At 47.2% G+C, this 15305-nt stretch overlaps 1 protein-coding gene across 1 annotated transcript in view; it reads left to right on the forward strand.

Annotated features, from left to right (window-relative positions):
• LOC145360434 (annexin A4-like) overlaps nt 1-14121 on the forward strand; it is a 46028-nt gene extending 31907 nt beyond the window's left edge. Inside the window, exons 9-12 of the mRNA XM_080215646.1 lie at nt 2884-2979; nt 5735-5793; nt 8903-9025; nt 13555-14121. Of these exons, the coding sequence (XP_080071772.1) occupies nt 2884-2979; nt 5735-5793; nt 8903-9025; nt 13555-13623 (347 nt within the window). The 3' untranslated portion in view covers nt 13624-14121. The remainder of the gene's footprint in view (nt 1-2883; nt 2980-5734; nt 5794-8902; nt 9026-13554) is intronic.
• Nucleotides 14122-15305: the final 1184 nt, after the last annotated feature.

The raw sequence follows: 15305 nt of genomic DNA on the forward strand, positions 1-15305 counted from the left end.
CCCTCAATGGCTGCTATGCCCTCCCTGTTTCTCTAACCTACCCTGGCCCTATTAATGGGCTGCCTCTCAGAGCCAGGGACTCGGATTCAATTCCCGGCTTGGGTCACTGTCTGTGCAGCATCTGCACATTCTCCCCGTGTCTGCGTGGGTTTCCCCTGGGTGCTCTGGTTTCCTCTCACAGTCCGAAAGACTTGCTGGATAGGTGCATTGGCCGTGCTAAATTCTCCTTCTGTGTACCTGAACTGGCGCCAGAGTGTGGTGACTAGGGGAATTTCACAGTAACTTCATTGCAGTGTTAATGTAAGCCTGTTTGTGACTAATAAATAATCTTTAAATGAATTTAATTCTCCCAGGATCTGCACTCCTATGATCCTGACCTCTTGAGCATCACTTGATCTTCTTCATTTTCAAGTGGCCCAGGCTGGAAGTTGTGGAACTCCCTGCATGGTTTGATATCTCTGTCTTAGGCTTGTAGGAGTCTCTGAAGAATCGAGCTTGGCTGTCTTTCGCTTTGTTAAAATGCAGTGTTACAGAAGAGTTGGCACAGTGACCAGCACTGCTCCCTCGCAGCGCCAGGGACCCGGATTCAATTCTGCCCTTGGGTGACTGTCTATCTGGAGTCTGCATGTTCACCCTATGTCTGTGTGGTTTTGCTCCAGTTTCTTTCCACAATCCGAAAGATATGTAGGTTAGCGGGATTGGCCATGCTAAGTTGCTCCTTGGTAACCAGAGATGTGTAGCCTAGTGGGATAGATGTGTGGGGTTATGGGGATAGGACAGAGAGGTGGGCCTGGGTAGGAGTTCTGTTAGTGAGCCAGTGCAGACTTGATGTGCCAAATGGCCTCCTGCACACTAGGGATCCTATGAAATCATCTAAATTGCAAGCTTCATGGAATTTGAGAATCCTAGAATCCCTGCGGTGCAGAAGAAAGCCATTTGACCCAGTGAGTCTGCTTCGACCACAATCCCACCCAGGTAACCCACATATATATCCTGCTAATCCCCCCCGCTGACACTAGTGTCAATTTTAGCATGGTTGATCAATCTAACCTACACATCTTTGGAGGAAACTGGAGTACCTGGAGGAAATCCACTCAGACACAGGGAGAGTGTGCGAAGTCCACACACAGACAGTGACCCGAGGGCAGAATCGAACCTAGGTCCCTGACGCTGTGAGGCAGCAGTGCTAACCACTGCGCCACCTACCTTGATCTTGGAAAATACCTGTTTTTCCTGCTACTGCTTGCAATCGTCAACCAATTATAGTAACTTGTTCCCATGGCTGACCATAATATGCAGTCTCCACTGTATTAATATTTTCTTGCCATTCCACTTGGCAGGTCTGATCACGCCATATACCATTCTCAGGTTTGAAAAAACAAATGGGTGATTTGCCTCACCAATTTTGGGAAGACTGAGTCCATTGTTTTCAATCCCTATCTTAAACTCTGTTCTCTCGCTATTGACTTCTGTTAAAGGCACTAAAATATCACTTCAGTATGCACAAGTGTTTTGATATAACTCTGTCTTTCCTTCCAGATAATGGTAGATTTAAATGCAGGGAAGTACTCCAACACTTTGGCCGCTTCATACTTCACTGTGTGCTCATTTACTGACACAGTTAATTTATTTGATTTGACATCAGAATTACGCCTTGAACTTGTATGGAATTGGTTCTTGTAACTTGTCTATCTAGGTTTGTATGAAGTGTGCCTTTATGGGCTCAGCAGGCTGGTGTTTCAACTCAGTAAGCAGTCTCACAACACCAGGTTAAAGTCCAACAGGTTTATTTGGTAGTAAACACCACTAGTTTTCGGGATTTGCCCCTTTGTCAGGTGAGTGGGAGTTCTGATCACAAACAGGGCACATAAAGGCACACACAGTTTACAGAATACTGATTGGAACGCGAGTCTTTGCGGCTAAGTCTTAAAGGTGCAGACAGTGTGAGTGGAGATAGCATTAAGCATAGGTTGAAGAGATGTGTATTATCTCCAGACAGGACATGTTTACTACCAATAAACCTGTTGGACTTTAACCTGGTGTTGTGAGACTTCTTGCTGTGTTTACCCCAGTCCAATGCTGGCATCTCCACATCGTTTCAGCTCAGCCCAGGTCTCCTCCTCCGTAGCTGCTCTCTTTCACTTCTTCATTCGCTTTCACACGCTGTAGAAAGCTTTCCCCGTTTTTGAATGCGTGATGTGCTCTATAGCAGGTTAATTCTTTTGGCCAGTATCTTGCCCTTGCTTGCTCATAACCTTCCCTCCACTCCTGCAGATTGCTGCATTCATCAAAGCTGCTCACCAAATCTGGCTGGAATGTCAGCCAGAAGAATCCTCTACCCTTGAGAATTCAAATTCCCCTTCAAGTAACCCGCTGATTTGAAGGCAACGCTTTCAAATGGCCTCGCAAAGCATTGTGTGCTTACATGAGAAAATAACTGTGACTTATTCCTAAGAGAAAAGCTGAACGCAAAAGACCTAAATTTGGACTGTCTGTCAGTGAGTTGAGATGAATGAGAGCAACATGAGGTTATACTTGGAGATTACATTCCTGGCATGGAGTTGTGTCGAATTGAGATTTGTGATGATTGATTCATGACTTGGGAAATTGGGTGTGCTGTGAATCAGGCACACCTACCTTTGGCCTGATTCTTCAATATGCCCTCGTCAGGCAAGGCACTTAGTGGAAGTGTCGATTTGTAATACCAGCCCTCTATCAGTGAATTTTTTTGTAACTTCAATTTTTATTTTCAATCACAGAGAAAATCTTTCTGTCTAATCAACTCTTGGCTCATCAGTTTAAAATTGTTTGATAATGTGAAAGGATTACTGATATTATCTTCAATTCTCTAAATATAGACTCCTATCTCTCTCTCTTTTGTAGTGTTTGAAGAATATTATCAAATAACTAACAAGGATATTGAAGACACCATTAAAGATGAAATGTCTGGCACATTCCAAATGGGAATGCTGGCCCTGGGTAAGAATATTTTTCTGTTTTCACACCAGGCCTATAATTGTAGAATGGATAACTCCCAAATAAAATTGTGCATTGCAAGCCTTTTGCCTTTGAAGGAAGGTAGGTCCCTGGCATCCAGAACTGGATGTCCAAATGTTTTCCAACATGGAATATTGGGAAGACTGAGCCTATTGGGGAGGTAGGTTTGGGGGTGCGGGGAGCATTAAGTCTCCAAACATTTTTCTGGTTGGGATCCCGACATCATCCATCTGTCTTCCTGGTGGTTTTGAAGGGAACTCCAATGCAGCTGCCAGGTATAATGCTGCCTCACGGCAAGGATCTGAGTTCGATTCCTGGCTTGGGTCACTGTCTGTCAGGAGTCTGCATGTTCTCCCCATGTCTGTGTGGGTTTCCTCCAGGCGCCCAGGGTTCCTCCAACAGTCTGAAAGACGTGACAGTTAGACGCATTGGCTACGCCGAATTCTCCCTTAGTTTACTGAACAGGCACCGGAGTGTGGCAACTAGGGGATTTTCACAGTAACTTCATTGCAGTGTTAATGTAAGCCTACTTGTGACACTAATAAATAAACCATAAACTTGAGTTTATGCAAAAGTCTGCCCATGTGCTTATTGCCCCCATTAACCATGAGCTCACTTCCTACATTGATTAGATTTATTATTGTCACGTGTATTAACATACAGTGAAAAGTAATTGTTTCTTGCGCGCTCTACAGACAAAGCATACTGTTCATAGAGAAGGAAATGAGAGAGTGCAGAATGTAGTGTTACAGCCATAAGTAGGGTGCAGAGAAAGATCAACTTAATGCAAGGTAAGTCCATTAAAAAGTCTGACAGCAGCAGGGAAGAAGCTGTTCTAAAATCAGTTGATACGTGACCTCAGACTTTTTGTTTCTTTTTCCTAAAGGAAGAATGTGGAAGAGAGAATGTCTGGGTTGCATGGGATCCTTAATTATGCCGGCTGCTTTTCCGAGGCAACGGGAAATATAGACAGAATAAATAGATGGGCTGTTGGTTTGCGTGATGGATTGGGCTACATTCACCACCTTTTGTAGTTCCTTGTGGTCTTGGGCAGAGCAGGAGCCATACCAAGCTAAGATACAACCAGAACGAATGCTTTCTATGATGCATCTGTAAAAGTTGGTGAGAGTTGTATCTGACATGCCAAATTTCCTTAGTCTTCTGAGAAAGTAGAGGCGTTGGTGGGCTCTCTTAACTATGGTAGATCAAGACATGTTGGTGATCTGGACTCCTAAAATCTTGAAGCTCTCGACCCTTTCTACTTCATCCTCATTGATGTAGACAGGGGTATGTTCTCTATGCTTCCTGAAGTTGATGACAATCTCCTTCGTTTTGTTGACATTGAGAGAGAAATTATTGTCGCTGCACCAGTTCACTAGATTCTCTATCTCATTCCTGTACTCTGTCTCATCATTGTTTGAGATCCGACCCAGTACAGCCCTTGGTTGAGCAACATATTAATTTTACAACTCAGTTCCTTGTTAACAAGTCTGTCTGTGTCTTCCACACCCCCTTCACTAAGCTCTGGAAATTTCCACCTCAGCTCATCATCTATCTCTGCTCTTTAATTAAGCTGTGCCAAATTTAATTTTGACGAAGGGTCATCCAGACTGGAAACGTTGGCTCTATTCTCTCTCCTCAGATACTTTCAGATTGTAAGTGGTGGTGCAGCAGTGAGGACCAGTGCAAGTTTCCAGAATGACATTCTAAAAATGTATATTTTGAGGGGTGATTGTTATATGAAGACAATCCAAAAAAAAATAGTTTCTTAACTTCCTGTTCCAAACAAATAAGTGCTTTTCTCATTCTCAGGATGTTCAAGAGCGCCTACAAATGCAACAGCTGGTGTTTTGTAGGAAAATCCTTCATGGTCAAGTGACCTTGGGATCAACTTTTGGATGGTCCAAAATTGTTCCCCTGACTTTGTCTATGGAGTGGCTCCCAACTGTTCCTAAACTTTAAAAACAATCCGCAGTATAAGATGTGGCTGTGTGATCAGGCTCTGTATAAATAAATATTATTATTTCATAATCTACATTTGTCCAAATCCATTTGTGTGATGCAATACCTGGAGAGGTTGACAACCTGACCTCTACAAGTAAAAGAATGTTTAATATTTTCCACTATTTATATAAATGGGGAATCCTTTACTGAAAATATTACACTGCTTTATTTCATCAGATTCATGGCAGTTTTATAAAATCTTTCCCAATGCTGCAAAACAACCTCATATTTTAATGGTTTTAAATGAAGCTACTGATCTTTCCCTTTCAAATTTTAAGTTTATTCATCAAGGTATTTATTTCAAGTTGGCTTACGTCAACACTGTAGTGAAGTTACTGTGAAAATCCCCTAATAGCCACAGTCTGACAACGCCTATTCGGGTACACTAAGGGAGAATTTAGCATGGCCAATGCATCTAACCAGCACGTCTTTCAGACTGTGGGAGGAATCCGGAGTACCCGGAGGAAACCCACACAGACATGAGGAGAACTTACAGACTCTGCACAGGCAGTGACTCAAACCAGGAATCAAACCTGGGTCCCTGGCGCTGTGAGGCGGTAGTGCTAACCGCTGTGCCACTGGCACCCACTGCCTTGTAAATATACATAAGTTATATTTGTACAGACTTTTTGACCTATTCAATAAGCTTTTGCATGAAAGGCTCATTCTGTCCATTAATTTGTCTTTTTCAATAGACATGTGTTTACACTTTTTTGTCTTTTGTTCACTGTAGTGCAATATGCAAAGAACCCAGCTAGCTTTTTTGCAACAAAGCTTTATGAAGCGATGTCGGTAAGTATCAGAGAAGGTCTTTGTTCTGATTAATGTGTCTTGATTATGCACAGTTGTAACAACATTAGGGTTTTGTCTCAGCAGTTTCAGAGTTACTGTCCCCAGGATAACAGGTTGTGTTTTTTTCTCTCTCTCTCTGAAGGTTTGTTTCTTTCTTTTACATCTGCCATTATTAACTCTCTCCTCAAAAAACAAACCCCTATCCTTTCAAGCTACTGTCTGGTCTCCCACCTCCCCTTCCTTCTCCAGCCCTTGAATGTGTTGTCACCTCCCTGATCCTCTCCTGGAACTCTTATGTTTTAATCTCTTCTCAAGTTTCCAACTCTGCCTCAGGAACAGTTCTTACCAAAGTCACAATTAATGTTCTACGTGACGATGACAAAAATAAACATCATTTCTTGACCTTTCTGCAGACTATGACACATTTCATCATACTATCCCTCTCCAATTCCTCTGCATTGCCTGGGTTGGGTCAGTTCTACAGCCAACAGGCCAAAATCCCTGCCATGTTAACAAGCTTCTGTCCATGAAATGGAAAAGATGAAGCATAAACATATATGCCAACTATTAAACAATTCTACAGTGCAGAAGAAGGACATTCGGCCCATCGAGTCTGACTGACAACAATCCCACCCAAGCCCTATTTCTGTAAACCCCATGCATTAACCCTGCTCGTCCCCCTGACACTAAGGGGCAATTTACCACAGCCAATTCGCCTAACCTGCACATCTTTGCACTGTGGGAGGAAACCCTCGCAGACAGGGGGAGAATGTGCAAACTCCACACAGACAGTGACCCAACCTGGGTCTGTGAGGCAGCAGTGCTGACCATTGTGCCACCGTGCTGCCCATTAACAAAACGTTAGTGATCAAATCTTGAGCGTATGTTTTCATCGTCTGTTCTCTTTCAATCTTGGTGTTGAATGGAATTCGATTACCATTTAGTAATGTAAGCTTTTCGCTATAGAGTCCACTCCTATTCACATTTTTTCAGAACTTCAGAGGCACTCTGTTCTTATCTGCTTTATTCCCTGTGACTTCTAGCCAAATGTGACTAGATTGGAAATTTTCAAATACGAAGCAGTCCATTCCCCAGTTCAAATAAGACGTATTCCATTATTAGTGCCATGCTAATTCGTATAATCCAGATGTCGGTTTTTATGGAAATGCTTGCTGTATCCAGCCTATATTTTGAGCTAATACAAGACTCGAGTTTCAAACAGAACGCAGGATATTAAAGCAGTAAAGTAACCATTACCAGTTTAATCAGTTACACCACCTACTTGGAGAACAATGAAGACTTTTCTTTGGTCTGGATCTGTGGTGTACTTTGTAACCAAACCCACCAAGATTTTACAACGTAGTTAAACACTGGTTAAATTAGATGAGTAACATTGGTCTGTTATTTGCCTGTCCGCATTACAAACAAAATAAAACTTATTTAATTCAGCATGTTTATTTGTTGGGTGGGTAATCATTTATCGCCCATCCCTGATTGTCTCTGAACTGAATGGCTTGTTAGACCATTTCAGAGGGAGTTTCAGTGTCAACCACATTGTCGCATGAGTTACTGGGTCAGGACCACAGACTCCCTTCCCTATTGGACATTCGTGAACCAGATCGGTTTTTAACAACAAAAGCTTCCAAAGATCAGACTTTTAATTCCAGGTTTTTACAGAATTACCCTAAGCAGCTTCAGAGGAGCATAATCAGAAACAATCTGGCACTGATCTATACAATTAGTAGTGACTCTCCAATTCAAGAGTAGATTTTGAGTCATCTCTTAATATGTAATTAGTGAAAGAAGTAAAAGTGGTGTGAGGAGAAACGTTTTACACAGCGAGGGTTAGGTTCTGCATTAGAGTGTGGTGAAGGCTGGTTTAACTGAAGCGTTTAAGAGGGCATTAGGCTATTGCCTGAAAAGGACAAATGTGGAGGGTTATAGGGAGAAGGTGGCAGAATGGCAGTAGAAGAACTGCTCATTCAGAGAGCTGTGCAAAATATGATGGGCCAACTGGCCTTCCTCTGTACTTCAATGATTCTGTTAGAGGAGGAGAGGGATGTGGGCTGGTAGAGAGCTTTAGGGAGGGAGTAGCAGAGCTGAGGGTCCAGACAGCTCAAGATGGGATAAAGGAATTTGGAATGCATAAGAGGCCAGAATTAGAAGAACAGAGTTCTCAGAGTTGTAAGGCAATTGATTTTTCCAGGATCGACAGGGATGAAACCAGGTAAGGCTTTAAATTCAGCCCAGACGGATGGGCTGGAGATTTATCCTGGTAATGCATGCAATGAGTTTGGACCGTGTTGGTCATGCATTTGGGTAAAATGGTCAAAGGAGAGTTGACCTGGAAAAGCGAAAGTGACAGATGTGCGTCACTGCCTGCTGTTCTGAGACTGAGGCTTAGGCATATGCTTTGGGGCAGAATAGGTGAGATTTGCTGTGTATCTGTGTCATAACTGATGGCCCGGCTACTAAGAAGGGAAGGTTACCATTGCAGGGGTTGCGGAGTTTTGGATGGGGATCCTGGAAGCCGGCCTGAGTGGTGAGCTTAGCTTCTAATTAAACAAGGTGTCTTCGTAGCAAGCCTCCCTGATCCCTAACTTCTGGGAGTGGGGGTGGGGGTGGGGTGGTTCAAACTCACTACTACACAGCCCTAATCTCAAGGCCTTTATATTTCTGGGGGATGGTGATTTGAGACAGCGGGGGAATGTGAGAGGCGTAGGGGCCGGATGAAACATTCGTTTTGGCCCACAAGGAGTGAAAGCTGTCATCGTGTCCCTCAGCTGCTGAGATTCTTGTGATTTGGAAAACTTGATAGGCTGCAGGCAAACAGCAGGAATGGGTTAAGTAAGAGGCTTATTCATGAATTCATTAGTCCTCCTGTGAGCAAACTGGCTGCCCACCCCATTACGCAAGGATGCGGGTCAGCTTTGAGAAATTGTAGCCTTTGACCCAACCCCAACCCACTGGTAATTTAAACACCACCCTGTGAATAGTAAGCTATTTCACACCAAAATATCAGGAGGGCCAGAAAAATACCTGTTCAGCTGAGTTTGTGTCGTTCACGAGCCATCAAAATCGCGGGATTTAACTGTTCTGTTCCTGTCAGGGTGCTGGTACCGATGACAGAAGCCTCATTCGAATCATAGTGAGCCGGTGTGAAGTGGATATGATTGACATCAAAGCTGAGTTTCTACGACTCTACGGAAAGTCGTTGTATTCGTTCATTCAGGTATGTCGCTGTACACGTGACAAACTTGCAAGTTTTGTTTGTCCGTGATGAATGTTGACGTCGCTGGCTAGGCCAGCATTTATTGCCCATCCTTAATGCCCCTGAAAGCAGTGGTGAGCTGCCCTCTTGAACGGCTGCAGTCTACATGGTGTCGGAGTGAAAGTTGAGGATGATGGATGGGGTGCTAAGCAAATGGGTTGTTTAGTATGGTGTTGAGTGTCTTGTTATTGGAGCTGCATTCATCCAGGCAAGTGGAGAGTATTCCAACACACACCTCTGGCTTGTGCTTTGTTGATTGTGGACAGGCTTTGGGAGTCGGGAGTCAGGAGGCAGTGCCGAGTGGGTGGGGCCTAAGGGGGGGGCAGGGCCGAAGGGGAGGGGCTGCTAGCAGGATGGGGGCGGGGCTCAAGGGAGGGGATGGGGAAGGTGCGCATTTTTTGCAGCTGGGATTGGCTGGGCTGCAGAATGAGGTGGTTCGGCTGGCGATCGGCCTGGCCAAGGGGTGTGGGTTCGGGTGACAGTCCATCGGGCTTGGGGGGGGGTGTGGAATGGTCAGGCAGCAGTTGGTGGGGCCAGTGGGGGAGGGTGCGGTTCGAGTGGTGGTCAATTGGGCTGGGGGGGGGTGGGGGTTCGAGTGCTGGTCAATCGGGCTGGGGGGTGGGGGGTCTAGTGGTGGTTGATCGGCTGGGCAGGGTGGGGGTCTTGGGTGGTGGTCGATCGGGCTGGGGGGTGGGGGGGGTCATATGGCGTTCGATTGGGGTGGGGGAGGTTGGTGGTCGATTTTGGCTGGGGGAGTGGGGGGGGGGTTTTGGGTAGTGGTCGTTTGGGCTGGGGGGTGGGGGGGGAGTCTAGTGGTAGTTGATCGGGCTAAGGGGGGTGGGGGTTTGGGCGGTGGTTGATCGGGATGGGGGGGGTTGAGTGGTGGTCAAATCGGGCTGGGGGAGGTCTAGTGGTGGTCGATCAGCTGGGGGGTGGGGGGGGTTCGAGTGGTGGTCAGTCGGGTGGGGGGTGGGTGGAAGTTTTGGGTGGTGGTCGATGGGGGTGGGGGGGGGTTTGAGTGGTGGTCGGGTGGGGGGTGGGTGGAAGTTTTGGGTGGTGGTCCATGGGGGTGGGGGGGGTTTGAGAGGTGGTCAGTTGGGTGGGGGGTGGGTGGAAGTTTTGGGTGGTGGTCGATGGGGGTGGGGGGGGGTTTGAGTGGTGGTCAGTTGGGCTAGGGAGTGGGGGTGGGTTCGGGTAGTGGTTGATGGGGTCGGGTTGGGGTTTTAGGCAGTGCTGGATCGGGCTGGGTTGGGGTGCGGGTGGCGTATGGCCCAGCCAGGGGTTGGGGTGTTTGGGTGGCAGACAGCTGGGCATGGGCACTGTTAGCCTGAGGTTTAGTTAGAACCTTTTCTGGTCAGATTTGCTATGGCCCTGTTTTTTTTTCAGTGTTTTGTCTCAGCAACTCTGGATGACAAACCGGGCAGGTGATGTTCCAGGATTGCTGAGGAAGGGATAAAGAGGCGGGTGAAACATCTCGTGCACATTTCGTGTTGACACATAATGAATGACATTGGTCTACTGAGAAACCCAGCACAAATTCACTCTCGGATCAAACTCTGCAGCTGTTCCCTGGTGGTCCTGCTGAAACTCGGCACTTGCTGATTTAAAACCCTTTCCCGTTTCAGTGTTGTTGGAACAAACTGTTGTCAACGGTTTCCCCGACGAGAGAAACCCTAGGGCAGGAGAAATAGAATTAGGGAGAGACAGAGAGAGAGAGGCAGCTGGAGGAGAATAATAAAAACACAGCGAGGTGGCTGAAGGAAACTGGAGTCTAACCCTTTCCCCTGGGCTGCTCTCCCTCCAGAAACCTTCACCTCGGAGACACAGTGGCCTCCCAGGAGCAGGTACACGGCACGGATCAACCCCATGGCTTGGCAAACAGCAGAAGGAATGGAGTGGGCAAAGTGGGGGAGGGGGGAAGGAGGGTGAGGGGGAGGGGGATGGAGAAAGGGGGAGGAGGGTGAGAGGGAGTGGGTGAAGGGGGAGGAGGGTGAGGGGGAGTGAGTGAAGGGGGAGGAGGGTGAGGGGGAGTGGGAGGGTGAGGGGGAGTGGGCGAGTGGGGGTGAGGGGGAGTGGGCAAAGGGAGAGGAGGAGGGTGAGAGGGAGCGGGTGAGGGGGGAGGAGGGTGAGAGGGAGCGGGTGAGGGGGAGGAGGGTGAGAGGGAGCGGGTGAGGGGGAGGAGGGTGAGAGGGAGCGGGTGAGGGGGAGGAGGGTGAGAGGGAGCGGGTGAGGGGGAGGAGGGTGAGAGGGTGAGGGGGGGAGGAGGGTGAGAGGGAGCAGGTGAGGGGGGAGGAGGGTGAGAGGGAGCGGGTGAGGGGGGAGGAGGGTGAGAGGGAGCGGGTGAGGGGGGAGGAGGGTGAGAGGGAGCGGGTGAGGGGGGAGGAGGGTGAGAGGGAGCGGGTGAGGGGGGAGGAGGGTGAGAGGGAGCGGGTGAGGGGGAGGAGGGTGAGAGGGAGCGGGTGAGGGGGAGGAGGGTGTGGGGGAGTGGGTGAGTGGGGGTGAGGGGGAGTGGGCAAAGGGAGAGGAGGAGGGTGAGAGGGAGTGGGCGGGGGGAGGAGGGTGAGAGGGAGCGGGTGAGGGGGAGGAGGGTGAGAGGGAGGAGGGTGAGAGGGAGCGGGTGAGGGGGAGGAGGGTGAGAGGGAGCGGGTGAGGGGGGAGGAGGGTGAGAGGGAGCGGGTGAGGGGGGAGGAGGGTGAGAGGGAGCGGGTGAGGGGGGAGGAGGGTGAGAGGGAGCGGGTGAGGGGGAGGAGGGTGAGAGGGAGCGGGTGAGGGGGAGGAGGGTGAGAGGGAGCGGGTGAGGGGGGAGGAGGGTGAGAGGGAGCGGGTGAGGGGGGAGGAGGGTGAGAGGGAGCGGGTGAGGGGGGAGGAGGGTGAGAGGGAGCGGGTGAGGGTGGGGAGGAGGGTGGGTAGGGAGAATGGGGAAGGGAACGTTAAAGCTCAGAGTTGTGTTGATTGAAATGCATTTTCCTCACGGAAAGTTGTGCCCTGCAAATGCCGGGAACAAATAAAGTTGCCAAAATGTGAAAGTTAACAAGGTGCCACACCCAACAGGACTCATCAAAAATGAAAGATTGCCTTTGCACATTTTTACAATAAACGGCGCCCCGCTCGGTGTACTTACTAACTTTACAATCCCAGGGAATGGAGGTGAGACGGTGCTTCTGGGAATCCACCTTAACGCTGCGATGAAACAGACATAACTGGACCAGAAATAGAAACACAAAATGCTGGACAATAAAAACTCAGCAGGTTCGACAGCACCTGTGTAGAGTGAGAGAGAGAAACAGCATTAATGTTTCAGCTCTGTGATCTTTCATCAGAATCAGGAAATGTTAAAGATGCTTCGGGAAGGCTTGGGCAGGACAAGGATGAATAGAAGGTGTGTGATAGGGTGGAAGGCAGGAGAGACTGAAGTGATGGCACAGTTCCCTTGGGTCAGATGGGGCAAGAAAACAAATAAACATTTTTTTTTAGCAGATATGAAAGGGAAAACAAGTTTGTGGTTAAGGCTGAGAATATTTTGTGTAATTTACTTCTTGTATGACGATTTAATTTATTCTAAACATGACATGTGGCTCCACAAGAAATCCTTTTTTGTGTACCTGTTCAAGTAGTTTTAACCTTCACCTGGACAAGGAGTACGGGGTCAGGATGCCGAGCTCAGGAATCGTGACGCCTCACTGCATCAAAACAACTTGTTTCCACTCTGGCATTCTGCAGGAGTCCCACAAGTATTGTGTGTTGCTCTGCAAGAGTTCGCAAAGGGCTATTGGATGCCAACTGTGCGCTGAATAATTGTCTGGCATGGTGGAAAAAGACAAACTGGTGGTGGGGGGGGGGAAACGGGAAGAGAAAGAGAGTAGCGGGTGGGGTTTAGGGTTACCTGTATTATTTTAAATGTAGTTCCATAAGGCAGACTGCGTTGGGGTTTATACTGACCTGGCAGATCTCTGCTGGTGCAATGTTCTCATTACAGGGTGACTGCCTCACTTACATCAAAGTTGGGGCCTAGTAAGCCCTGGGGTATAATAGGTTACAGTACCCTTACTGTATTCATCAATCATACCGGTGCATGTCAGCACATTTGAGGATTCTACAGCCAATTGTTCCAGCCTGCTATTTGTCTAGTAGCTTGTTTCGGGTAGCTCAGGTATTTGATTTCTCACATGGCATTTGGGAGATGGGTGTCTCTGTTCTCCATTCTGCCAATCCCCCTCTCCATTTCCCTTCAGTTTTTTTTTTAAATCATTGATGGTGCAGTGGCTACTGTGGTGGATGCTGTTTCAGAGAGTCGAGTCAGTGCATTCTTAATGGGCCGAATGGCCTCCCACATGGTCCTACAGTAGAGGCCCAAGGGAGGTTTGGTGTGGTGGGGGGGGGGGCGTTCTAACAGCTTGGGTGTCCAACATACTGCAGCTGACAATGGGACAAGCGCAAGGAAAAGCCCGGCTGGAATGACTGATATTAATATGGCCCTTTTTGTTAAACAGGATGATGTAGGAGGAGATTATCGCAAATCCTTGCTTCGACTCTGCGGAATGGATGACGAAGAAGAATGAAGCGCATTTACTAAAAAGGCCATGAATTTGTGACTTCAGATGTGAAATGCATATCTCCACAGTCTTGTTCACCACCGTTCACTTGTATTCTGTATATTAGAGGTTTGATCCTGAAATCGATAGGTTGTTTGCCAGCGAATGTTGTGTCTGAATCAGTGTTTCCGTAAACTCCAGATAAACAGTACATTTCCAACTCTGTCTAAACAAGAATCTACTTTATACAAGAGATTAGTGTCCTAAACCGATTTGGCAGCAGCTAAATTATATTTAGTATGCCGAGCATTGAAAACTGTAATAAATGGAACTCTCTCTCATTTCTGAGTTAGTGTTTCATGTTTGTTTGGAGTAGCAATCCTCTTCTGTGCACAGCATGTTGGTATTAAATGTTTGGTTAAGGGTTTTACATTCTAATGTAGTGTTTAATATTATAGGTACCACAAGACTGTGAGTTGAAAATCTTGGCCTATATTTTAAAAATAAAATTCCTGATAACTTCCAGCAGTTTTCACCGCGTCCCCTTTGACTTTCTTGAATACCATTATGGGTCATTTTCCTTCTCAATTTCTTCTCTTTCCTGCGGTGTGTATTTTAAGCCACTTATAGGCTCTGGGCTTCTTCACCTAGTTGGAGATTAATTTTATCTTGCCCGCTCATCCCCATTTTCCCCGATAGCGATGAGGCCATCTTCGACTGACTGGTCATCCAGAATAATAAAGCTGTGCAAAAGAACCTTCTGGGCACTGTGGATTTTACGCCATCTTAAGCCAATTAGCACATTGGTATGTCAACCCGCTGAGCCAACATTTTCACTCCATCTTTTCATTAAAGGCACAGGGGCTAGAATTTGCTTTTTTAAAATATGTGGGTAAGGTCACTGATTAGTTTTTAATTTTGAATTCAAATTCCACCAGTGTCATGGGGGGATTTGAACCCATATCCTCGCAGCATTAGCCTGGATTTCGGGATTACTAGATTATTAGTGTAGTGATATTACCACTATACCACGCCCCCCCCCCCCCCCCCCCCCCAACCCCCCGCACTTCAAATCCCACCTTAGCTCTGTTGAAACTTGAATTGTTCTGTGGACGAGAAACACTTCAGAATTTTTCTATGATGAACTTAAACGGTGGGGGTCTGATCTTTAAATTTGTCTCCAGGCTGGATCCAAGAAGTGCCTAGGAAGGCTGGGGTTGGGGGGAGCGGGGCAGGTGGAAGAGTCGGAGGGAAGGATATCATTGACTCGGGGTGGGGGGGGGGAGGTGAGAGAAAATTGCAGTGGGTCTGTGAACAACATGGGATTTGGGGTAGGGGGAGCAAAGAGGAGATCATGAATCATGGATAGCTTCAGGGTATAGCCTGCTGGTCTGAAGCCTTACCAATCAATCAAGCCATTTTCCTTGCACTCCCAGGGGAGTTGTCTTCATATCTAGAGGTGTGAGTCTGTATTGTCCATTGTCACTGAATTTCCTTGGAATACTGAACATCATTAGGTTGACCTTTCTCCACTTTCTCTAAGTAGGGTTGATACAACAGGATATTTTTGGGGGGGGTTTCACTTGTGTAAAGGGGTAATGTTTAAATGAAAAATATTCCCCTCAGGACTGTACTATTATTCTTCTCTCAATGAAGAACAACCTCAGCAATGCAGTTGGAAGCTTACTCTTACTGTAAGATAACCAAAC

This window comes from Carcharhinus amblyrhynchos, chromosome 31 (assembly GCF_965287045.1).
Source record: "Carcharhinus amblyrhynchos chromosome 31, sCarAmb.v2.hapA, whole genome shotgun sequence".
Taxonomy (NCBI): Eukaryota; Metazoa; Chordata; class Chondrichthyes; order Carcharhiniformes; family Carcharhinidae; genus Carcharhinus; species Carcharhinus amblyrhynchos.